Source organism: Muscardinus avellanarius, assembly GCF_963383645.1.
Source record: "Muscardinus avellanarius genome assembly, chromosome: 21".
NCBI lineage: Eukaryota > Metazoa > Chordata > Mammalia > Rodentia > Gliridae > Muscardinus > Muscardinus avellanarius.
The window spans coordinates 24,217,891-24,241,875 of NC_137807.1; the positions used below are offsets into that span (position 1 = coordinate 24,217,891).

General features: G+C 58.0%; 1 protein-coding gene across 1 annotated transcript in view; it reads right to left on the reverse strand.

The window, feature by feature from the left end:
- Positions 1-23,985, reverse strand: part of CABIN1 (calcineurin binding protein 1) — a gene marked incomplete at both ends in the record, with an annotated part of 94,046 nt that overhangs the window by 61,433 nt on the left and 8,628 nt on the right. Inside the window, 17 exons of the mRNA XM_080717818.1 lie at positions 2,477-2,737; positions 3,360-3,621; positions 5,452-5,597; positions 5,695-5,901; positions 6,655-6,816; positions 9,622-9,737; positions 10,730-10,886; positions 11,796-12,032; positions 13,565-13,759; positions 14,649-14,801; positions 15,590-15,777; positions 16,692-16,770; positions 16,908-17,125; positions 17,570-17,706; positions 20,704-20,872; positions 22,123-22,406; positions 23,531-23,680. Coding sequence (XP_080573944.1) covers positions 2,477-2,737; positions 3,360-3,621; positions 5,452-5,597; positions 5,695-5,901; positions 6,655-6,816; positions 9,622-9,737; positions 10,730-10,886; positions 11,796-12,032; positions 13,565-13,759; positions 14,649-14,801; positions 15,590-15,777; positions 16,692-16,770; positions 16,908-17,125; positions 17,570-17,706; positions 20,704-20,872; positions 22,123-22,406; positions 23,531-23,680 — 3,121 coding nt within the window. The remainder of the gene's footprint in view (positions 1-2,476; positions 2,738-3,359; positions 3,622-5,451; positions 5,598-5,694; positions 5,902-6,654; positions 6,817-9,621; positions 9,738-10,729; positions 10,887-11,795; positions 12,033-13,564; positions 13,760-14,648; positions 14,802-15,589; positions 15,778-16,691; positions 16,771-16,907; positions 17,126-17,569; positions 17,707-20,703; positions 20,873-22,122; positions 22,407-23,530; positions 23,681-23,985) is intronic.

The following is a 23,985-nucleotide window of genomic DNA, read 5'->3' on the forward strand; positions in this document are numbered from 1 at the left end:
AAGCTGAAAAATCATAGAAAAATATTACTAAGTACCTACATATTAGGAGGAAAAAAACCTGGACATAGAGGAACATACCCAAACTACTACTAAGGATTACCAAGAAAGGTGAAGGCAGGCACATGCTAAAAACCACTAGAGACACTCACATCTTATACACTTCTGAATTAATTCTTAAAAAACAAAAAAAAACTCGCCGGGTGTGGTGGCCCACGCTTGTAATGCCCATGCTTGTAATCCCCGCGCTTGGAGGCAGAGACAGGAGGATTGCATAGGTTCGAAGCCAGCCTTGCTGGCTTAAGACACCTCTTTCCAAATAAAAATAAAAGCCGGGCGTGGTGGCGCACGCTTGTAATCCCAGCATTCGAGAGGCTGAGACCTGAGGATCATGGTTCGCGGACAGCCTCAGCTTAACTTAGTGAGTTGCAGCCTCTGCAACTCAGTGAGACACGGTTTCAAAATAAAAAGAATAAAAAAAATAGGGCAGGGGGTGGAGCTTGGAGGTCGAATGCCCCTGAGTTTTACCCCCAGACCCACAAAAAAACCCAAAAAACAACAAAACAAAAATAAAAAAAAAAAAATAGGTGTCTGGGGGTGTAGCTCAGAGGTAGAAGGGTTTCCAGGAATCCCAGTACCACCAAAAAAAAAAAAAAAAAAAAAAAAAAAAATCATGCCAAGCATGGCGGCGCACGCTTGTAATCCCAGCATTCGGGAGGCTGAGACGGGAGGATTGCGGTTCACGGACAGCCTCAGCTACTTAGTGAGACCCTCTGCAACTCAGTGAGACCTGGTTTCAAAATAAAGAATAAAAAATAGGGCTGGGGGTGTAGCTCGGAGGTCAAATGCCCCTGGTTTCCATCCCAGACCCAAGGGGAAAAAAAACCTCATGAATACAGGTTGATTTTAGAACTGGGGAAGAAACTCCGCCGGGCGTGGTGGCGCACGCTTGCCATCCCAGCCTTTGGGAGGCTGAGGCTATTTAGTGGGACCCCACAGGCTCTTTGAAACTCAGTGACTCCCTGTTTCAAAATAAAGAATAAAAAATAGGGCTAGGGGGTGTAGCTCGGAGGTAGAATGCCCCGGGCTCCATTCCCAATACCGGAAAAAAAAAAAAAAAAAAAAAAAAGATGGAACAAACCAGGGAAGAAACTAGGTAGAAGGATCCGCAAGCGCGAGCTCCCGCCTGAATCCAAGGAGCCTGCTGAGCGTGTGGGCCTGGTGGGGACGGGCAGACAGCCTCGGAACAGGCAGCTGTGCTCCAGACAGACAGATGGACAGAGGAGCCTGCTGAACGTGTGCCTGGTGGGGACAGGCAGACAGCCTCAGAACAGGCAGCTGTGCTCCAGACAGACAGATGGACGGAGGAGCCTGCTGAGCGTGTGGGCCTGGTGGGGACGGGCAGACAGCCTCAGAACAGGCAGCTGTGCTCCAGACAGACAGATGGACGGAGGAGCCTGCTGAGCGTGTGGGCCTGGTGGGGACGGGCAGACAGCCTCAGAACAGGCAGCTGTGCTCCAGACAGACAGATGGACGGAGGAGCCTGCTGAGCGTGTGGGCCTGGTGGGGACGGGCAGACAGCCTCAGAACAGGCAGCTGTGCTCCAGACAGACAGATGGACAGAGGAGCCTGCTGAACGTGTGCCTGGTGGGGACGGGCAGACAGCCTCAGAACAGGCAGCTGTGCTCCAGACAGACAGATGGACGGAGGAGCCTGCTGAGCGTGTGGGCCTGGTGGGGACGGGCAGACAGCCTCAGAACAGGCAGCTGTGCTCCAGACAGACAGATGGACAGAGGAGCCTGCTGAACGTGTGCCTGGTGGGGACGGGCAGACAGCCTCAGAACAGGCAGCTGTGCTCCAGACAGACAGATGGACGGAGGAGCCTGCTGAGCGTGTGGGCCTGGTGGGGACGGGCAGACAGCCTCAGAACAGGCAGCTGTGCTCCAGACAGACAGATGGATGGAGGAGCCAGCAGGCGTCCTCTCCACCCAGGCTTGAGCTTCCTCGCTCCCCAAACGCACAGGCCAAAGGCACCCGCCCCGCCCCTCAGGACGCCACGAGTGTGTCCACTGGAAGCACTCAGGAGCCGAGGAGCCCAGTAAGAACTGCTCCTGCGCAGCAGCGAGGAGGAGGCCCAGGTTCAAGACAAGGCTGCTCACCCTGGCGCCGCCCGCCAGGCTGGGTGGCCCGGAGGCAGGCTGCACCCCAGCGACGAGGGTGGCGGGTGCCAATGCCTGGCACCAAGAGCTGCTATGCCGCCCCGCACTGCTGGCCAGCACCGAGGCTTGGTGCTTGAACCTGTGGCTAAGCAGGGTGGACCACTTTCTTCTGCGAGATTACAGCAGACGGCTCACTCTCCCAGGAAGGCTGGCAAGCACCCGTAGAAAACCAGAGGAAGGGGCCTAATTTAACCGCTCATGAAGCTGCCTGCGGGGCTGCAGGGTCGCTGGCGCGGGCCGGCCCAGCCCAGCAGCCTCACCTCCAGGGCCTCCATGGCCAGCTCGGGTGGGTTGTGGTAGTGGATCTTCTTGGGGTAGCGGGCGGCCTCCTCGTGCAGGTAGTGGCCGGCGTGCCTGTAGTGCAGCAGGTAGACGGCGGGCGGCTGCTGCTGCTTCTCGGCCACCTTGCCCAGCATGTAGTGTATGAGCCACTCCTCCTCGTCGCCAGCACCCTCGCACTGCGCTGCCGACGTGAAGCAGTGCCTGGCTGTCTCCAGCATGCTATCGCGCCGGCCCTCCATCTGCAAGGAGACCCAAGCCCAAGGCCTGAGGCCGAGCCCGAACCTGCGCAGACTGCTTTTTCCCAGAAGAAACCGGCTGATGCATTCAGAAACTGATATTCCTCTCGACAGCCTGAACTGTCCAGACCCAGAGCCTGCCCACGCCCCAGCTGGTGGCAGGAGGCACCGGGCCGGGTGTCAAAAGGCACGGCACATAGGGCACGGAGCTCAGGCCACGTCTCAGCAATCTGGAGCCTCTCTTCCGCCTCCCCCGTAGTACCGAGCATGAACGGACAGCACTCCGCCTAGGCTCAGCCAGCCAGCGCTGGAAGGGGACGAGCAGAGTGGGGCTGTGGCCATCACCGCGAGGAGCCTCATGGTGGCAGGCCATGACAGAGGCCCACCCTCAAAGACAGAGGGGCTTCCAGCTGTGAGCCGAGGGAAGCCTGGTTCAGCCCTCCAGCGACCCCTCCCCGAGCGGCAGGCCCTTCAGCGGCCTGGAGCTCTGGCCTTGTGCGCTTCTGCTGCGGCAGAGTGTGAGCCTGGCACGTGCCCTTAGTGAAGGGGCTGGGCCCTGCACTCAGTGTGTCCAGGGCTGGCAGAGCCCGGGGAGGAAGTGAAGCCAGCCGGGGAAAGGCCTCACCTGCTGCACAAGCTCGGGCGGCAGCTCCGCTCGCCACTGCTTCAGCTGGCGCGACGCGAACGAGTGCAGGGCATAGGACATGGTGCCGTACTCGATCCACAGGGACAGGTTAGAGCTGTCGATCTCCAGCGCCCGCCGGAAGCAGCTCAGCACAGGCGTGGCGTGCTTCCAGATGGGCCCGTCGCTCTTCAGCTCGTTGGAGTTCAGCTTGTCCTGAATGCGGCTGGCCCGGGCCAGAGCCATGCCGGCCCAGGAATCGAACCTAGGGTGGCCACAGGGACACAGCTGAGCCCCATGACTGGCATGGCAGCCAGGAGGTGGGCAGACCCCGGGAGGTCCGCCGCCACAGCAGGGCCCTGAGCCCGCTCGGCTACACCACCAGGCCGTGAGCCACCCGAGTGCTGAGTCTCAAAGCCTCAGGTACAAGAGGAGAGCGTGGGATGCTAGGACACAAAATGTCTCTGTCCACCCGCTGACCAGCATGGGCCCTTCCAGCCCAGCAAAGCAGAGGAATGGTCGCCCAGGGGAGGGGACGCCATCACCAGTGTCCTCGCAGACTGTCCTCCCTAGGAGCCGCCCACTGCGAGCAATACATGACTGAATTCCATGGGCTTCGTCCCTTCCCAACAGGCTCAGAAGACACAAACACAAAAACAGGACAAAAAACTAGTATCCAAACTTCCATGTTAGCCAGCCCAGGACTGACAAAGCCCCGGCTCCCCTGCCATCTGCTTGTGGGGGCCGGGATGAAGGAGGCCACGGGCTAGGAGCAGGACCAGGTCAGCAAGCCCGCCCTTCCTGGCCCTGGGCCAGCACTCATAAGAAACCACTGCTCTGCAGCAGGACCGGGCCTGCGGGGCCATGGCTAACCAAGGGACACCTGTGAACTGAGCCACACCAGGCGCTCTGGATGGGAGCAGCGGGACGGAAAGGCCACGCCCACCAAGTCAAAGTGACCAGAAGACAGCAGGGTTCCAAGTACACAGTGACCACTGGGCCCAGGTACACAGTGACCACAGAGGACACAGGGCCCAGGTACACAGTGACCACGGAGGACACAGGGCCCACGTACACGGTGACCACGGAGGACACAGGGCCCAGGTACACGGTGACCACGGAGGACACAGGGCCCACGTACACGGTGACCACGGAGGACACAGGGCCCAGGTACACGGTGACCACGGAGGACACAGGGCCCAGGTACACAGTGACCATGAAGGACACAGGGCCCAGGTACATGGTGACCACGGAGGACACAGGGCCTAGGTACACAGTGACCACGAAGGACACAGGGCCCAGGTACACGGTGACCACAAAGGACACAGGGCCTAGGTACACGGTGACCACAGGGCCCAGGTACACAGTGACCACAAAGGACACAGAGCCCAGGTACACAGTGACCACGGAGGAAACAGAGCCCAGGTACACGGTGACCACAGAGGACACAGAGCCCAGGTACACGGTGACCACGGAGGACACAGAGCCCAGGTATATGGTGACCACGGAGGACAAAGAGCCCAGGTACACGGTGACCACAGAGGACACTGGGCGCCAATCCATGGCTCCACCGCCGTGGAGCGCTGACTCACTGAGTCACAGCGAGGAAAGAACTTCTGGAGCTTTCCTATTACTCCCGCCCACCCGAGAGCGACCGTCACGAAGGAGCCCGTGACGGATGCACCAAGTGCCCAGCGGCCACCTGGGCCTGAGCTGGGAGAGAAGGCAGCAAAACGCTCCCAGCAGGCAGGGCGGCACCTCCACGCCCAAGCGCCAAGGCCCAGAGGAAGAGGACGCGCCCTCGCTGGGGCACTCAACCTCCCAGCTGCACCAGCAGCCCCGTGTTTTCTTCTTTATTTTGAAACAGGGTCTCACTGAGTCACAGAGGGCCTCGCTAAGTAGCTGGGCTGTCTGTGAACAGCGCTCCTCCTGTCCCAGCCTCCCGAACGCAGGGATGACAGGCGTGCGCCACGCCTGGCTTCCCTCGCTGGTCTTTTATGGAAAGCCGCCTTTCTAGTAAGTGCGGTGCTGAGCGCCTGCTCGCTGGCTCTCCCTGCCCCTGGGCTCCGCGAGCGGGCAGGCCGCCGCCACCCACCTGCTGGGGCAGACGCAGATGTCGTGCATGTAGAACTTGGCCGCCTTGGACTGCTCCTTGTTCTTGAAGTGGTAATCGGCCAGGAGGTAGTAGAGTTCACTCACCACAGGCGGCGAGGGGTCGGCCCCTTCCGGGAGGCAGGGCGCCTGGCAGGCAAGGGGCAGAGGTGGAGTCAGGACTCACAGGCCTTGCAAACACATACAGGACTGCTTGGCACGGCCCCTTGTGCCCGGGGCCACCCACCTCGGCAGAGGTGCCCTCGATGTAGGCAGAGACTCTGTCCAGGCTCAGCGTGGGCCTCTCCGTGCGGGGCACAATAGCGGCGATCCTCTTCAGGAGGTTGGCCAAGTCAGCAGACACGGTGCTGGTCTTGTAGCTGTCAAAGTCAGGGAGGGTCTTGGGCTTAAAATACTCAAACATAAACAGGGCGTCTTCCCATATGAGGTCCACCTTGAAAAAGACAAAAGGAAGATCGGGAAAGAAGGTGAGTGTACTGAGGGTGAAGAAGAGGGCAAGCTCCTCTGGAAACCAGAGCGCCCGTCCAGGGCAAGGCTGAGAGTGGAGGGAGGCTGGGCTGGGGAGGCTGCTCGGCTCGGGGCAGGCGAGGGGACTAGGCAGCCACTGGGCTCCCCCCCCCCACCCCGCTGCCCCGCACATGCTCTACAAAAGCTGAGCACTAACTCCAGGCCTCAGGGCTGAGCCGGAGCCAGAGCGGAGAGCTGTCTGGAAGGAAGACCAGAAATGACAATGGCACTGGGCAGTCAGGGGTCCACAGCACAGTGCTCCAGAGCCCAGCCAAAGAGAAAGCCTCCAGGGATCGTTCCCAGCAGCCAACTTCACCTACACGCACCAACTGCCACCCACATTTTAAAAGAACTAGCCCACATTTGTAAAGCCGTGTCTTGCCGGGCGTGGTGGTGCACGCTTGTAATCCCCGCGCTTGGGAGGTGGAGACAGGAGGATTGCACTGGCTTAAGAGACCCTGTTTCCAAAAATAAAAAAGTATAAAATAGGTCTGGGAGTGTAGCCCGGAGGTACAAGGGCTTCCAGGAACCCCAGTACCACCAAAAAAAAAAAAAAAAAAAAGCTGTATTTTTGTCAAGGAAAAACCCTAACCTATGGTCAGATGCCATCAGATCATCCCTGGCCTCCGTGGTGGGCAATTCTGGAGCTGGGTGGCAAGGCTGCCGCCCTCCCGCTCACCTGCTGGGCCGAGTGCTCCTCCAGGTACCTGGCCTTGCTCTTCTTGCTGGGGAAGCTGTACAGGCAGTAGAAGCACTGCTCCAAGGCCGTCTCCAGCTCCTCCTTATAGGGGTGTGTGTCCTCCGACGTGGACGCAGCAAGTTCCTTTTGGAGAACTTGCACCTAGGGTGGGCAGGCAGAGGTGCCTGAGGACACAGCCTGCAGCCACGGCCTCCCCACCACAGGCGGACACCAGGGAGACCCAAGCTGAACAATGGTGGTTATATTTTAGTTACATATTTATAACTAACATTTTTATATTTATTAGATATATTGTATATGTACTATAAAACTTTAAATTTTTATATAGTATAAATTATATACTAATTATAATATATTACATACGTTTATATCTTATATATAAAAGTTATATATATATTTGTGTGTGTGTGTGTGTGTGTGTGTGTGTGTGTGTGTGTGTATGTGTGTGTGTGTGTGTGTTACTGGTGTGGAACCCAGGGGCTTTTCTACCTCCAGGCTACACTCCCAGACTTATTTTATCCTTTATTTGGAAACAGGGTCTCACTAAGTTGCTGAGAGCCTCACTCAGTAGCTGAGGCTGGCTTTGAACCTGTGCAATCCTCTTGTCTCAGCCACCATGCCCAGCAAATAGTTATATATTTAAACACAAATAATTATAAGACAATAAACCCCATTAGGCTCAGGGAATCTCCCTCAGATAAACTATTAGGGTGTGAAGACAAGGTAAACAAGGTGGTCTGTGGCTATGAGGTCCAATGGCTAATGTCACACCCATTATTAGTAAATACGCATTCTTTCAAGCATCCATGGGATTTTTCCAAACCTAGATCAAAAAGCAAGTCTCAACAAATACCAAAAACTAGATATAATATAGGCCACATCCTCTAAACAAAATTCAATGAAACTAGAAATTGATTGCATAAAAATAGCAAACCCCAAATACCGGGATGCACCTATAAATATCTTTGGTGAAAATTGATAGTTTTCAGCTAGGTGTGGTGGCCCATGCTTGTAATCCCAGTATCTGGGAGGCTGAGACGGCAGGATTGCGGTTCAAGACCAGCCTCAGCTACTTAGTGAGGTTCTTTGCAACCCAGTGAGATCTTGTTTCAAAATAAAGAAAAAATAGGGCTGGGGGAGTAGCTCAGAGGTAGAATGCCTCTCTGGGTTCTATCTCCAGTACCAAAAAAAAAAAAAAAAAAAAAATTGATGGTTTTCAAATACACGTGTTACAAAAGTGAATACTAAAATAAGAATTCTACTCAATAAATCAGAAACAACAAAAAAGAATAAATCCAAAGAAAGTAAAATGATAATAAATGTTAAAGTGGTAATTAATGAACTGGAAAGCAAAGAAAAAACAGGTCCATGAACCAACAGTTTACACTTTGAAAAGACTAATTTAGACAAACCCCAGGAAAAGACTGGTTATTGAAAATGAGTGGGAACACACAGAAAAATGACTTTCACTAGGAAAGAAGGCAGGCCTACAGGTACCACACAGACTTTTTTCTTTTGTTGTAGTGCTAGGAATTGAACTTAGGTCTGAGCCACACCCCAGCCCTATTTTATTCTTTATTTGTGTGTGTGTGTGTGTGGTACTGGGGTGGAACCCAGGGGCTTTTCTACCTCCAGGCTATACTCCCAGATCTTTTTTATACTTTATTTGGAAACAGGGTCTCACTAAGTTGCTGAGAGCCTCATTAAGTAGCCGAGGCTGGCTTCGAAACCATGTGATCCTCCTGTCTCAGCCTCCCAAGCACAGGGATTACAAGCGTGCGCCACCACGTCCAGCCTTTATTCTTTATTTTAAAATAGGACCTCACTAAGTTGCAGAGGACCTCACTAAGTTGCTAAGGATGGCCTTTAACCTGCAATCCTCCTGTCTCAGCCTCCCAAGTACTGGATTACAAGTGTGCGCCCCACACCAGCTAACCGTGGCATTCTATCTAACTCATCTCAGGCCCAAGCAATGGAGCCAGCTCACCATAGACTGAGACCATGACCCCAGTAAGCCCTTTCCTCCCAGGTATCATGGCAATGACTGAGAGCTGACTAATGCAGAATTGTTAGTCTTAAAATGTACTCTAAGCCAGGAATTCACAAATACCACAAAGAAGTGAATTACACGTCACGCGGGAAGGTCCCGAGAGCCGCGAGGAAGGCGCAGGGAAGAGAAGGGCCTGGGCAGGGAGGCTCGCCTCGGGAAAGGCCACACAGAGGCACTTAAACTTCCCAGAGGGCCCCGCGGGCCACACAGGCTGTCACAATGCTCGGCTCTGTAGCCACAGGCTGGGGATGTAGCTTGGAGGTAGAATGCCCCCGGGTTCAATTCCCAGTACCAGACACGCTAAATAAATAAATAACAGTTGGGGGGACGGCAAATGCAGTAATTTCTCGTAGAATTACGGTTAGGGCCTGGCCCTGTGCCGGGCTAGTAAGAGACTCATAATAACTAGTGAAAGTAACTCCACGGCTCTTCCAGCCCAGGTGCAGAGTTCCGTGAGCCTCAGCTGCCAGGGAAGCGGCTGCGGTTGGGGCCTGAATGTGGAGTGGGGCCTGGGGAGGAGCCAAGCTCAGGGGCACACGCTGGACACCGCCCAGCTCCTTCCTCGCTCTGCTTTTCAGGCCACCTCTGCAGCACGCTGGCACCACCATGCACCTGGCTGCGGCCCGAAGGCAGTGGGACCAAGCCATGGCCCCGAAGAAACCCTTTCTCCTTTTAGGGTGATCACCTTGGGAGTTTTGTAAAGGAAAGTGCCTAACAAGGAACCAAGCGCAGATTCCCTGCCGAGTTTTAGTAGTCAGGTGCAGGCAGGACAGCAAAGCAGCTGAGCGGTCCATTGGACTGGAACAGTCGAACAGTCAAGCAGCCCAAAGCAGCCAGCGCTCCGCCCCTCCTAGCCCGCACGCACCACGCAGGCCCAGGGCCCGGGAGGCACTCACGTAGAACCTTAGCAGAGCTCCGCCAGAGTTGCAGCACCAGGACCTCCTACCCAAGTACTCGTGGGCCGTGTTGAGCAGCATGAGGGAAGACGGGAGCACGGGCGTCTCGGGCATGCCTGTGAGGAGCCAGGCAAGCCAGTCAGCGGAGCACCGCGCTCAGCCGCTGATGGCTGCCGCTTCTTTTGGGACTTTCCTGTCTTTATCAATGTGGCCACAGAGTTTTCTTTCTTTCCTTTTTTCTGTTTTTAAATAAGTAACGATTTAGCCGGGCATGGTGGCTTACACTTGTAATCCCCGCACTTGGGAGGCAGAGACAGGAGGATCGCGCAGGTTCGAAGCCAGCCGCGCGCGCTGGTTTAGGAGACCATTTCCAAATAAAAATGTAAAAATAGGTCTGGGAGTGTAGAGTGTAGCCCGGAGGTAGAAGGGCTTCCAGGAACCCCAGTACCACAAAAAAAAAAAAAAAAAAAAAAAAAAAAAAAAAAAAAGAATCACTACAATCACACCGGCAAGACATCGTAGGCCACACTTCCTACACTGGCAGCCTTTGCTTCAAGTATCACTCGGCTGCTGCAGCGCGCTTTCTGCCTGTGCTGACCAGGACCAAGGCCCAGCCCTGGCCCCAGGCCGGCCTCGCAGGAGGTCCTGGCCAGCCACCGCATCAAGGCTTTACTGAGCTAGTGCTGCGCCAGCCTTGGAGGGAGGCGCCTTCTCCCCAAGTCAGCCAGGGGGGAAAAGAGGCTGGTCTGGGCAGATACCAATGCCAAGGCCACGCAGCCCAGAGGTGAGAGGCGATGAAGGATGGCTGCCCACTGTCCTGGGACAGCCACGGGGGTGGGGAGCAGCCGCCCGGGGCCCTTGGAAACGCTCCTTGCTTGCGCTCCGTGCACTGTTGTCCCCCTCCCCCGTCGCATGGCACCCAGCACCCTCCAGCACCATCACACAGGAGTGTCCTGGGGGAGAAAACGGGACACTCCTGCCTCTGGCCAAGTGCCAGGCAAAGTCGCTGCAAACCCCTGACAGGGAGCCCCGCACCCACTCAGAGCCTCGGGGCTGGGGGCAAAGACGCCATGGCCAGCACCCACCCCCACACCTGTCGCCAGCGCACCTTCCTCTGGCGGATTCTGGAGCTGCTGCTGGTGGCACAGAGCGCGGAAGGCATCCTCCTCCTGCCAGATGATCCTGTGCAGGATGATCCAGGGCAGCACCGAGGAGACATGGGGCTCCTTGGGCTCCTCCTGCACTGCCATGCTGCAGTCGATGACCTGGGAGGGGCAGGGGGGTCAATGCAGCTCCGCCCTTCTCCTCCCAAACAAGCCTCCTGGCACTGCCCTCCAGGAGGGCTGACATGGCTGCATCCCGGACCTCCTTATCATCAGACCCCGATGACAAGTCCCACCACTCTCCCGGGCTCCCTGCGCCAGGGCCTCCAGCTGCTGCACAGGAGCAAACGCAGCAGCAGGGCGGGCGCTGGGCAGCAGAAGGAGCCCTTGACAGGACGTGTTCAAGGCGAGAAGCTGTCAAGTGTCCGACACCCAGGAAGGGCAGGGCCGAGGACAGGACAGACAGGCCCGTGGGCAGGAGCCCAACAAGTGGCAGGGAATGGCCTCAGCCAAGACAGTGGCAGAGGAAGGAGCTGGTGGCCTGCGCCCAGGGGGAGTATGAAGGGTTCTGAGCATGGGAGGCATGCGCCCGCATCTGGGGCTCGGGAAGGGGCTCTGGCAGGGTGGCAGCTGGGGTGCACAGGAAGAGGGCAGGAAGGACTGCAGGTGAGCTGTCGGTTCAGGCAGGAAAAGGCCGAGGCCTGGACTGCGGCAGAGCAAGGGCACGAGCCAGAGGGTGAAGGCTGTGGGATGATGCCTGGGCCGGCTGGCTGCCTAAGCCAAAAGAAAGCCCGCCTCAAACCTCCTGGAAGAGGAGGGCGCTGCGCCCGGCCCTCAGCTGGGAGTGCCACAGCAGGCAGCGCAGGGGTGCAGGCTGCAGGGAGCGGGCACACAGGGCCAGCGGGCAGATCCAGAGCTGGGTGTGGTGTATCAAGTACCACGCTGTCTCTCACCCTCAGACCAGCGGCCCTCGGGGCACACGGCCGTGCACAGCCGTGTCACCAGGGACCAAAGCGTTCCCACGTGAAGGCCAGCGGACGCTGAGGGTGGCCCGGGCCGGCCGCGGCTCACCTGGATGAGGTTGTTGGTGAGCCGGGCGAGGCCGGCGGTGGAGGCGGCGCCCTTGAGAACGCTGCCGTCCGCGGAGAGGGTCTGCTCGATGCCCTGCAGCAGCTGGGTCACGGTGGCCGCCCACTCCTCCTTGGCGGCAGCCTCGCTGGAGTTGAGCATCTGCTGGACAGCCTCATTCAGAGCCACATCCGAGCACTCGAAGCACTGCTGGTGGTCCTCCAGCCGCAGCAGGGAGTCCTAGACAGGGAGAAGGTGCTGCAGGCACGGGAGCGGAGCACGCCTACAGAGGTCCAAGGCCCGGGCTGACCCCTGCCCACCACGCTGAGCACCCGAGGCATCGACTCCCGGCCTAACGCCATAGCTGGACTGCAGGGAAGGCAGGCCAGGCAGGCCCCACAGCCGCGCTCCTACGAGGTGCAGTCCCCAGCTCAGCCAGAAAGAACACAAAGCTGCAGAGCAACTACCAACACTTGTGGAGAGCAGATTACCAACACCACTGTCTACCCACACAAAAGAAAGCAAACAACACGATCCTAAGTAAGGGAGCTGAGCGGGACAGCTAGACTCAATAAACAGGCAACATTCAACGGGGTTCCTAGAAACCAGCACTAAACGCTTAAAGTATAGTGACCAACAACAGATCCTTCTCAAAACAGCAATAAAAAACTGAGACCTAAGAATCAACTCAAGAAGAAACTACACTGAGGAACATAAAAGGCGGCTTTCCTAAGCCGGGAGACGGCCGCGGCACACCTCGGAGGCTGGACCGACCCACCCAGACTCCAGAGAAGCCAGAGGAAGCAAGCAAAACGCAGAAGCCAAGCCTGAGACCGCTGGGAAGAAACAAGGGCTATCCACTTCGGCTCTGCAGCTGCGGCCTGCCTGGCCTCTACAGCCTGACTGCCTCAGAAGGCCGCCTCTTGCCAGGCTGGGGACCTGCAGAAACGCCGGCCGTGTTAATGGGAAAGGCTGTCTGAGCTTAATGACCAAAACCACAAACATCCAAGGACATCACAAGATTTCACATAAAAATTCAGCCCAGGCACAGTGATGCACACCTCTAATTCTAGTACTGGGGGGCTGATGCAGGAGGATTGCAGGTTTGAGGCCAGCCTCAACAACTTAGCAAGACCCTGTTACCAAATAAAAAACTAAAAAAGGCTGGGGGTGCTGGGCATGGTGGCGCACGCTGTAATCCCGTACTTGGGAGGCTGAGACAGGAGGATCCGGTTTTGTGGCCAAACACAGCTACTTAGTGAGGCCCTTTGCAACTGAATGAGACCTTGTTTCAAAATAAAGAATAAAAAATCAGGCTGCGGGTATAGCTGGGAGGTAGAACACCCCTGGGTTAGTCACCAGCAACACACACACACACACACACACACACACACACACACACACGTACAGGTGTGCCTCCTCTTCAGCTATACCACGCGCCTGACTCTGCACACTGTGCACCTGTTTTACCCGTTTTATATCGACTCACGAGCTAAGAAGCAGGAAAGAGACGGGAGGTGGCCTGGGCGGCACCCGGACCTTCCCTCCTCCTCTGCACGTAGTTCAGAGGCAAGCACTGGGCTCGCCAAGCGCCTGCGCCTGCTCCCAGCACCGGGTTCCGACACACTCCATCCAGCAGCCTCCTGGAGGCGGGCTGGAGGCTACGACGCCACACGTCTCTTCTGGGTACTGCTCTCCAGGGATACCTCAGAACCTCTGGAGGACAGAAGCACACGAGCCGAGGCGGCAGCGGCGAGGGCAGGACGGCGCACCTGCAGCAGCAGCAGCTGGGCCGGCCTCTCAGGAACGGAGGTCATGAGCTCCAGATGCGTGGCCCGGTCAAACCCGCTGGTGCACAGCGTGGGGCGGAGCAGATGCAGGACGGCCTCGTAGTCACCTGCCTCGTACAGCCGCTGGATCTCCTCCAGGGACTGGCACCGCTCCAGCGACTTCAGGTTCTTCTCAATCTGAGGAAGATTTTTCAGATATGACAAGACCTTGCACCTCCGACATCTGGCAGGGCTTGCGCTATCCAGGCCAGAGGAGGATAAAGTTAGACTCTACTCCCCCTTGGCCAAAAAAACGTTACTCTCCCCCGCAGGCTATCAATGTTCACCTGCAGTGTATGTGCTTTTTTTTTTTCTTTTCTTTTCTTTGTGGTACTGGGGTTCCTGAAAGTCCTTCTACCTCCGGGCTTCCAGGAACACCAGTACCACAAAAAACAAAAAAAAAAAAAAACAAAAAAACCCCACCCCCAAACCACCACAGAAGCAGAGAGGTAACAGAACAGCCTCTGCCAGAGTAACCAAGGCAGTCTTGTGGTCACAGTGCAGCAAACCAGCCTTCAGAACCACACGTCTGGGTCACCAGGCTGCCAGTCAGGCCAGCACACTGCTGACCCGCGGAGCCCTTTCCTCACCCGGGGCCGAGGCACTGCAATTGCCTTGCCCTGGAACAGGCCCGGAAGGGCCTTCGGCTCCCGTAGCCACTGTGGGCCTATCATGGTGGGCGCAGCAGCACGACAGGGCCAAGGCCAGCAGTACTGGTCAGCACCAGCTGCCGTCTCCCCGGTTCTGCCAGGGCTGCCACCTTGTATAGCGGGGGGAGCCGAGCAACAGGCACATGTAAATCCTGCTGGCAGAAACTTCCATGCCTGCCATGGGGATGAACTTCCAGCAGGAACCTGTGGGGCCCCGGTGCACCAGAGCTGCCCCAGGCCTCCTGTGCCGGCCCGCCCGCCCTCCAGGAGCCCAGCTCGCATGAGGCCCCCTTGAGCCCCAGGGAGCGGTCAGGCCCAAAGTTACAGGCCAACTCATTAAACCTTTAACCAAGCAAACGCCACGGCAGCCTACCCACCTCCTCCAGGGAGACGACCGAGTCGTTGTGCAGGTTGGGCAGCCGGAGAACGAGGCCCCGCCGCGGAGCGCCCGCTGGCGCCTGGGCAGCAGCGCAGCTCTGCAGCACCTCTGTACAGATGTCATAGTTCTCCAGGGCCTGCTCCATGTCTCCCTGGGGGAAGGGAAGCGAGTCAAGGCAGGACGGGTACCAGCTCCTCACCCTCCTGGCCTCGCCAGGCTCCGGGCGTGATCTACTCGCTTTCATACCCACAGCAGCTGAGGCTCACACGGCCTCGCCAGGCTCCTGAAGAGTAAGCCAGCGAGGGTGCAAACACAGCTCTGGGAGACACCGGGATGCTGACACCGCCCCAGCAAGGCAGGGGCCAGAACCCACGCTCTGCACTTCAGACCACGCTGCTCCCTGCGGGGGTAGCTGCTGCTCCCAGGCCTGCTCATCTCTGCTCCACTGCAGCGCGGAGGGGCCTTCTACCTCCAAGTTACACCCCAGCCCTCTTTTTTATTCTTTATTTTGAAACAGGGTCTCACTGAGTTGCAGAGGGCCTAAGTAGCTGAGGCTGTCCCCAAACCACGATCCTCCTGTCTCAGCCTCCCGAATGCTGGGATTACAAGCGTGCGCCACCACGCCAGCTGAGCTGCTTTCTTAGAACGCCACAAAATTGGTGAGCAGGCCCCTTCTAGAAAGCCCACTTCTGCTCATGTCCCAGCTTGGGCTCTCGCAGCGAAACGCCAGCCTCGACCAAGGTAATCCCCGTCGGAAGGCAAGGTGCACGGGAGGCCCCTTCCTGAGCTGTGCCCTGTGTTGGCGCTGTAGACCGGAGCCACACCTGGGCCTTGAGATAATGAACAGCGCACCCCAAGGCCCATGCCGTGCACACACATGCGCACACGCTCGGACCAGTCCCCAGGCCTGCCCCCCAAGCAGCTGATCACAAAACCAACCTGCAGTGCCAAGAAACGGGCCTTGAGCCAGTAAACACGGACCACAAACTCGAGCCAGCCGTCCTCGAACAGGTCACGCTGCGACGAGGCAAACGACAGCTGCAGGAGGTCCCCCAGGCAGTGGGCGCCCGGGAAGTCGGGCCCGAGCCTGCCGCTCCCCGCGCCGGCGGGGCAGCTCCGAGGAGACACTGAAGACCAGCAAGCCAACGGGTCACCTCTGCGCGCAGCACCCTCTGCCCACGCCTCTCGGTCCCCACGGGCGCCCCGGCCTCCGAGGGCAGACCGCAGGAAGCAGGCCCACAGGCAGCGGCGCGGAGCCCGAGAGCTTGCCGCCGACTGGTTCTCAGTCCTGGAGACTGAACCTAGAGGCAGGCACTCTCCCTCCTAGTTACGCCCAGCCCAATCCTACGCATTCAGGAACAGGATCTCACGACGTTACTAACAGCCTATGTGCCTCAGTAAGGCTGGCTTTGGACCTGCGAGCCTCCTGTCTCAGCCTCCAAGTACTGGAATTACAAGCCTGCGCCTCCACGCCCGGCTACTGACAATTTTTATAAGCTGAGCTTTGAGGTTATCTCCATTCTATTAGGTGGCTATTCACTTATTTTATTACAGGACCAGGAGGTTGTTTGACCGACTGACTCAGTGCAGTACTGGGAATTGAACCCAGTGCCCCAGGCATGCTGGGAAGCCACTCTACTGCTAAATATCATCTCCAGCCTTTTTTTTTACGAGCTAGGATCTTGCTAAGTTCTTGCTTTGGCTGGTCTAAAACTTGTAATCCTCTGGGATTCTGGAATTACAGGCATGAGCCACCACACCAGGTGCAGGGATCGTTCTAAAGTCAGAATGATCCACACCATCTGGAGAAATCACTGGGGCATGTAAGGCATGCAGTGGCCACCTCAAAGCCGAGGTCCATTAACTCCAAGTTAACAGTGCAGGCAGGCAGTGGCTCCCTCTGCGGGCTCGGCTGCCACTAAGCCGTTCCCTGGCGCCCTGACAAGCCAACGTGCCCACCGTGATAAGTAACTCCCGCGACTCAGCTTCTCCGGCTTGCTGGGAGGGGAATCACCCACCACACAGAACACAGGCGGCCCACCTGCAGAGCTCCGGCCTTTGGTCAGCAGCCACTGGTCCAGCTGCAGCTCCATGCAGGAGAGAGACATCAGCATCATGTCCTGCAGGCAGGTACGCGGAGTGGGACAGGGCCACCGGCACTGGCCAGAGCAGCCGAAGCCTTCCCTTCCGCCCCCGGCCCCCGCCCCACACATCCACCACTGGCAGCCTCCCGGCCTGACCGCCCGGCACGCCCAACCTTGATGTGCTCGTTGCTGCAGTCCCTCAGCAGCGGGTTGGGCAGGCTCGTGCTGTGCCGCCTCCAGCTGTGGTAGATGCTGAGCACTACCTCCGCCAAGCCCGGGGGCCACTTGAGCAGAAACCTGCGGCCCATGCCCTTCAGGTAGCGCGCCATCAGCTCGAGGATGCCCCCGTTGGCCAGGTTCTCCAGCAGGAACTCGTGCACGTCCTGCTTCTCTGCCCGGGGCGGAAGGATGGCTCGGTGAAGGACCTCCCAGGCCTTCTCCCACGCAGGGCGGAGGCGAGCTGCCCCACTCAGCACCTCACCCCAGCCCCACAGCAAGCAAGCCCCTCACAGCCGCCACATCTCAAGTGGCATCAAAACCACGTCCAGGGCTCCCTCAGCACTGTGGGCACAGGGCTGGGGCACGCGCACACACCAGCAGGTCCGCAATGTGGCCCTGCCCCTGAGCTCGGCCTCCAGCGCACAGCCTTCTGGGAGCACGGCTAGTACACCTGGGCCTTGCAGCAGACTTCCCAGCTGACCAGAGCGCCCAGCCCCAGGCAAACCCAGGAAGGCCCTGGGCACGATTCAACACCCCAAAGGAATGCACGCAGGCGTGGGGCAGCCTGCCTGTATCAGGGAGGCCCCAATGGCGCTGGCCGCCCACTGAAGCCTACCAGACTCCATGAATGTAGCCGAGTCAAACGACAGGTGATGCGATCCCATGCCCGGGAAGCTTTCCAGCTTGGCCTCTGACTGGACTTCGTAGCTGTTAAAGGGGTCGTCTTCCTCCTCGGGATCCAGCTTCCTCAACCTGCATGAAACAGGCCAAGTCTCAAAGCCACACCCCCCCATCCGACAGACCCTGAATTCTTTCTATTGGAGAAACTGAACGTGATCCAGGGTGAAGGAGACTAATACAGGTGGCGAGCAGGGCCTCAGCCGCCTCGCTCTCCGGGCCTGCTGAGCTGGCATCTGGACTACACCCGCTGAGCACAACGCGTACCTTCTACTAGGAGAGGCATGCAGAAAGCAGGGCCACAGACACGACCGGGAGTCACAAGGGCCCGCCCTGCACACACAATCAGAGTGGGCGCCAGCCATGCAAAGGCGGGCGAAGCAACACATCACCCGCTGAGCTTGGGCCCTCCATGGCGCCTCGGCCTCGCCTGCTGTGGAACTGGGGGCCTCTCAGCAGGGCTCATGCTTTCAAACGCCTTCCAAGGACCTGTTTGGCCACCCTCGTGGCATTCCGTCTCCCCAGTACCTCTGCAGCACGGATACTCGGGGCAGGGTAGGGTGCAGCTTGGAGGTAGAGTGCTCTGGGCTCAATACCCAGTACCGGAAAAAAAAAAAAGGCCAGGCCTACGTAGTGGCGCACACTTGTAATCCCAGCATTCGGGAGATGGAGATCAGGGGACCGTGGCTGGTGGCCAGCCTCAGCTACTTAATGAGGCCTCTGCAGCTCAACGAGACCCTGTTTCAAAGAAAAGACTAAAAAATAGGGCCGGGATGTTGCTCAGAGGTAGAGTGCCCCTGGGTTCCATCCCCGGTACCACAAAGAAAAAAAAACCTCAGGGCACTTGCAATTGGCTTCATTCACTTACTACACACACACACACACACACACACGCACACACACACACACACACGCACACACGCGCACACACACGCACACACGCGCACACATACACACACACTCCCCAGGCAAGCTCTCGCACTGTTGTTGCCTGAGCACTCAAGAAAGCGAACCTGAAACCTCACAGAAGAGCTACAACAAAGCGGAGCCCCGCCCACGGCCAGGGCCAGGGGCTCAGCCTGCAGCTCTGCTAGGGCCCAGGGCGCGGCCCCCGGGCAGTGCCTCACCCCGTCCTCAGCGGCGCTGCGCGTCTCTGGCCCAGTCACCTTCACCACAGTGGACGGCAAAGCGCTGGTTAAACAGGGCTCCTGCTCTAAGCCAGGCAGCCCCTCCTCCTGCACTTTAACAGTCACCACTGAAATACTGTCACAGGGCAGAAGGGCAGCGAAGGCCCCAGCCCCTCCAGCAACCACGGAGGAAGGAGAAGTGCAGGGAGCCCCAGCAGGGGGGGACCTGAGGACTGGGCCTGGGGACTCCTGGCCCTGCGACAGGCTGTCCTGCTCAGGGAGGCACAGACCAGATACCAGAGCCACTCACTCAGCCGCTTTCCCCGCTCTGCGAGTGGAGGAAGGCGGCCACCGGAGGCCTGTCCACTGCCGCCAGAGCCCTGGGAAGGCGCAGGGAGAGGCCCTGCTTCCAGAGAGGAAGGAGGCAACGACAGAAAGGGCAAGACTGGCACGAATCTACGTGATACGTGACATTGGCACGGCAACCTCAGGGAGGGCGGCGGGGCCAAGTGCTGTGTGCATGTGTCGCCGCCGCCTGATTCACGATTGACACTCTAACACACCCACAGAAGCACACTAAGCAACGCCCGTGTAGGGAGCTCGGGCCACGGCGCTCCAGACCCGGCCTCTGAGGAGCACTAAACGCCAGAGAGGCCAAGGAGCACCTCAGAGGCTCCTCCACCACCTTCTCAGGACGCCAGCCTCGAGGAAACCACGCCTGGACACGCTTCCGCAGGCGCGTCCCTGGCAACAGCGAGCGTCTGGGGTGCGCGCAGACACAGGACTGTTTGGGTCTGGATCTTCGACGTCCCCTCAAAACCTGCGCTGGAGGCTCGGGCCCCCGCTGAGGGCGCCGCTGGGAGCTGGCTGGGAGCCGGCGCTGCGGCCGGGAGGGCCAAGTGGAGGACAGTGTCACTGGGGCCCTGTCCTTGAAGGGAAACGGGGAAGGCGGCGCCTCCACTCATTCACGCTCCCGCATCCTCGCTCAAGCGCTTCGGCCACAGACCTGCTGCCTCACCACAGGCCCAGAGGCAAAGGGGCCAAGCAACTGCGACGTGAGTGGAAGAAACCTTTCCTCTTTTTTTTTTGGTGGTACTGGGGTTCCTGGAAGCCCTTCTACCTCCGGGCTACGCTCCCAGACCTACTTTATACTGTTTATTTGGAAACGGTCTCTTAAGCCAGCGCGGTTGATTTCGAACCTGCGCGGTCCTCCTGTCTCCGCCTCCCAGGCACTAGGGACAGGGTTACAAACCTGCCAGCACGCCCAGCTGACACACTGTTGCCTCACACACTGTTGCCTCGAGCTCCCAGGAATCACTCGGTCCCAACTTCTGCCTTGAGGAAGTTCAGAGAAAAGCCCGAGACCCCATCTAGGGCTACAGGGTGACGTATGCGGGTTTCAGATATGTGCACATGTGTTAGGAGAAACAGACGGGCCACGGGGAGGGGTGATAGGACAAGAAAGGCCACTGGGCCAGGTTGGTGCACACCTGTGATCCCAGGACTTGGGAGGCTGGGACAGGAGGTTCACAGGTTCATGTCTGCCATGCAGCAATTTACTGAGACTGTTTCAAAATAAAAAATAAAAAGGCCAAGCGGGGCATGATGGCGCACGTTTATAATCCCAGTACTTGGGAGGCTGGGACAGGAGGACCGGGTTCATGGCCAGTCTCGGCAGCTTAGTGAGGCCCTCTGCAACTTAGTGAGACCCCGTTTCAAAATAAAGAATAAAAACTAGGGCTGGAGGTGTAGTTCAGAGGTAGACTGCCCCTGGGTTCCATCCCTAGTACCACAAAAGAATAAAAATAAAAAGGGCTGGGGGTGTAGCTCAGGCGTAGAACTCCCTGGGCTCAATCCCTAGTCCCACAAAAAGCAAAGGAACGTGAGCAGAGGCGTGGTGAGGCCTCCGTGGGCCCGCTCGCCTCTGCAGCAGGGCACACAGTACCTAGGCGGCAGGAACTTGACCAGAAGCTCCTGGAAGTCCACCTTCTCTTCTTTTTTGCACTTGGTGTTCCGCACGCGAGCAGATCTCCGCTTTGCTGTCTCTCCGCTCTCTTCTGAAATCTTCTTTCTCTTCACCCCTTTCTTGGATTTGTCTCCCCCAGAAACATCACCTTGGCAGAGAGGGCAAATTAAAATCTTAGAAGGTGGAGGGGCCAAACGGATCCCGCACACAAGCACCAGTCCCTCCTCTGCCAGCTCTGAGCGCTTCCGGGACAATCAAGAAATCTTTCCTCTTCAACGACCAAGAGATTTTAAGTCTGACACCCTTTCCTCTCGCACCCTTCTCCTGCTGCCAAGCCGCAGGAGGCAGATTTGCAAACATTCCCGCCGTCATCCTGCTGGGCCTCTTGGGCCCTAGCCAACGGGCCTGGAGCGGGTGAGGCAAGGCACCTGCCTGGCCCAGAACTCTGAGTGCCCGCTGAACGAGAAGATCCGGAGAGCTGCTCAACCGCCAAGATGGAGGAACGCCATGCGCGACCGAGAAAGAAAGGGAGGAACCGCCGCGCATGTTCATTTGGAAATCTCTCGAACTGCCAGATATTCTTTTTGCAGTGACAGGGAAATTAAGAAAAGTGTGGGAACTTTTGCCAGAATACTTTTACAGCCTGGTGTGGCGACCCACACTTGTAATCAATCCCAGCATCTGGGAGACTGAGACAGAAGGATCGCAGTTCGCAAACAGCCTCAGCTACACAGTGAGGCTCTTTGCAACTCAGTGAGACCCTGTTTCAAAATAAAGAATTAACAAGAGGGCTGGGGGTGTAGCTTGGAGGTAGAATGTCCCTAGGTTCCATCCCTAGTACCGCAAAAAACAAACAAACAAACAAACAAAAAAAGCTTTTAAAACTTTTACAACTCCAGACATAAAAAAAAACAATAAAACAAGCTGGGCACAGTGGGGTACACCTATAATCCCAGCCACCCAGAATGCTGAGACAAGAGGATCTCAAGTTGGATGCAACTTAGCAAAACCCTATCACAAAATACGAAACAAGCCAGGTGTGGTGCTGCGTGCTTTTAATCCCAATACTTGGGAGACTGAGACAAAAGGGTCACAGGTTGGCAGCCAGCCTTAGCACCTTAGCAAGGCCCTCAGTAACTTGGGGAGACCCTGTTTCAAAGTAAAAAATTAAATAGAGCCAGGTGTAGTGGTGTACGCTTGTTATCCCAGTACTTGGCAGACTAAGACAGGTGGATCACAGGCCCAACAACAGCCTCAACAAGAAGTGAAACTGCGGGGCCTGGCGGCACACGCTTGTAATCCCGCACTTGGAAGGAAGGCGGGTGTGCCTGCGAGTGCTACCCCAACTCCACACCCTCCTGCCCAATGGGCCCCCAGCTCGCACAGGCGCCTGCTCACCCGCAGTGCTGCCCATGTCCAGCAGGCTGGGGCTGTGCAGCGGGAAGCTGGCCGAGGACACCGAGGCATAGGAGAGGACAGGCTCCGCCACACACAGAGCCGGGCTGCCGCTGACGGGGCTCTGCTGGGCCACACAGGCGGGCGTCACCACCGAGGGCGCGGGCAGCCGGCCAGGGTCCCGGTAGTCAGACAGGTCGACCCTCCTGCCAAGACTGGGCCGGGGGGGCTCGCAGGTGGTGAGGTGGTGGTACGTAGCCAGCAGACTCTCGCCTAGGCACTTCCACCTGCAGAGCAGAGAAGCCCACCGCAGCGCTCAGCGCCCACCCCAGGGCTGGAGGAAGCCCACGGCAGCGCTCAGCGCCCACCCCAGGGCTGGAGGAAGCCCACGGCAGTGCTCAGCGCCCACCCCAGGGCTGGAGGAAGCCCACGGCAGTGTTCAGCGCCCACCCCAGGGCTGGAGGAAGCCTACGGCAGTGTTCAGCGCCCACCCCAGGGCTGGAGGAAGCCCACGGCAGTGCTCAGCACTGTCACAGGGCTGGAGGAAGCCCACGGCAGCGCTCAGCACCGTCACGGCTAGCTGGCATATGGAGACCAGGCCGTGGGTGAGGTGTGGTACGTGGCCAGTGGGCTCTCGCCCAGGCATGTCACCTGCAGAGGAAGACTGTCCAGGCTGGGGATGAGGGTGTCATTGCTGTGGTGGCTATAACACGCCTGCCGGTGGCGCAGTACAAGCAGAAGCAGGGCCGGCACCCTGCCGCCCTCCCCGAGCAGGAGTGCCTCCTGTCCTCCCTCTGAGGGGAACACTGCTCTCCCCACTTTTAGGGACTGATGACAGCAGGAGGTGTACGTGACCCAGGAGAGAAAAGCGACCAGGCTCAGGGGAGGGTGCGCAGGTGGGATCGGCCGGAGCAGATGCCACGCCACGCCAGCTTGAAGTGAGTCAAGACCACATGAGGATCTGAAGCAGACAGTGAACACCAGAGCTGACAAGAGTACAGCGCTCTCCACGCCAGCCCAGCGGGCTGCCACGACCAGTTGGCCCTTCCTGGAGGGGGCCTCCCACTTGGCGGAGTTTTCGGTGGTGAAGCCATCTTGAGGGCACCTCGCGCGGCCCAGGAAGGAGAGCGCAGACTCCACAGCCAGGAAGCCCACATCGGGGACCTACTCCAGGCTCAAGTGCCCTCGTGGCAAGTGCTTGACTCCCCCTTGTAGAGCTGACTGAGGGGGCCACAGAACATGGCAGGTGGCTGGGCCAAAAACAGTGAAGCCAAAAGGGGCCTAGCCGGGCGTACCTGAGAGAGCCGAGCCGCCTGCAGGCGGGCCCACCCACATCGCCAGCCCTCCTGCACAAGCAAGGCAGTGTCCCCCACCCCACCCCACCCGGCCGCCAGCCTGCCAGACAACCTACGTGAAGAAGGGGATGGGCTGTGCCAGCTTCAGGTCCGGCTCCTTCTCCCGCACCATCAGAGCCTGCCGTCTCTTCCGAAGCCCCAGGGCCTCATCTAAGATGGCCTTTGTCTCAGCTGCACTCACCGACACATCATGAATGGACATGTCGCTAGAAAAACAGCAAGACACCAAGAAATTACAATGCTGTGACCCAGAGCCACGGCTGAGATCTTACAGACAGGCTGCACTTAAGTTAATACCCTTCATCTGTAGTCATTCCTTCTGCATGTAAAATAACCACTTGAGTCTGGTCTCAAATGGACCCTAATTAGCATTCTTAATACCACATACAAGGGAAAGTACTAACACCCTTTGTTCCTCCCACAATTTACAACTGGGCAAAGAAAGGCTTTTCATTTGCATTAATAGTATCCTGTAAAGTCTAAAAAGCCACAGGGGGAGGAAATCCTGCTC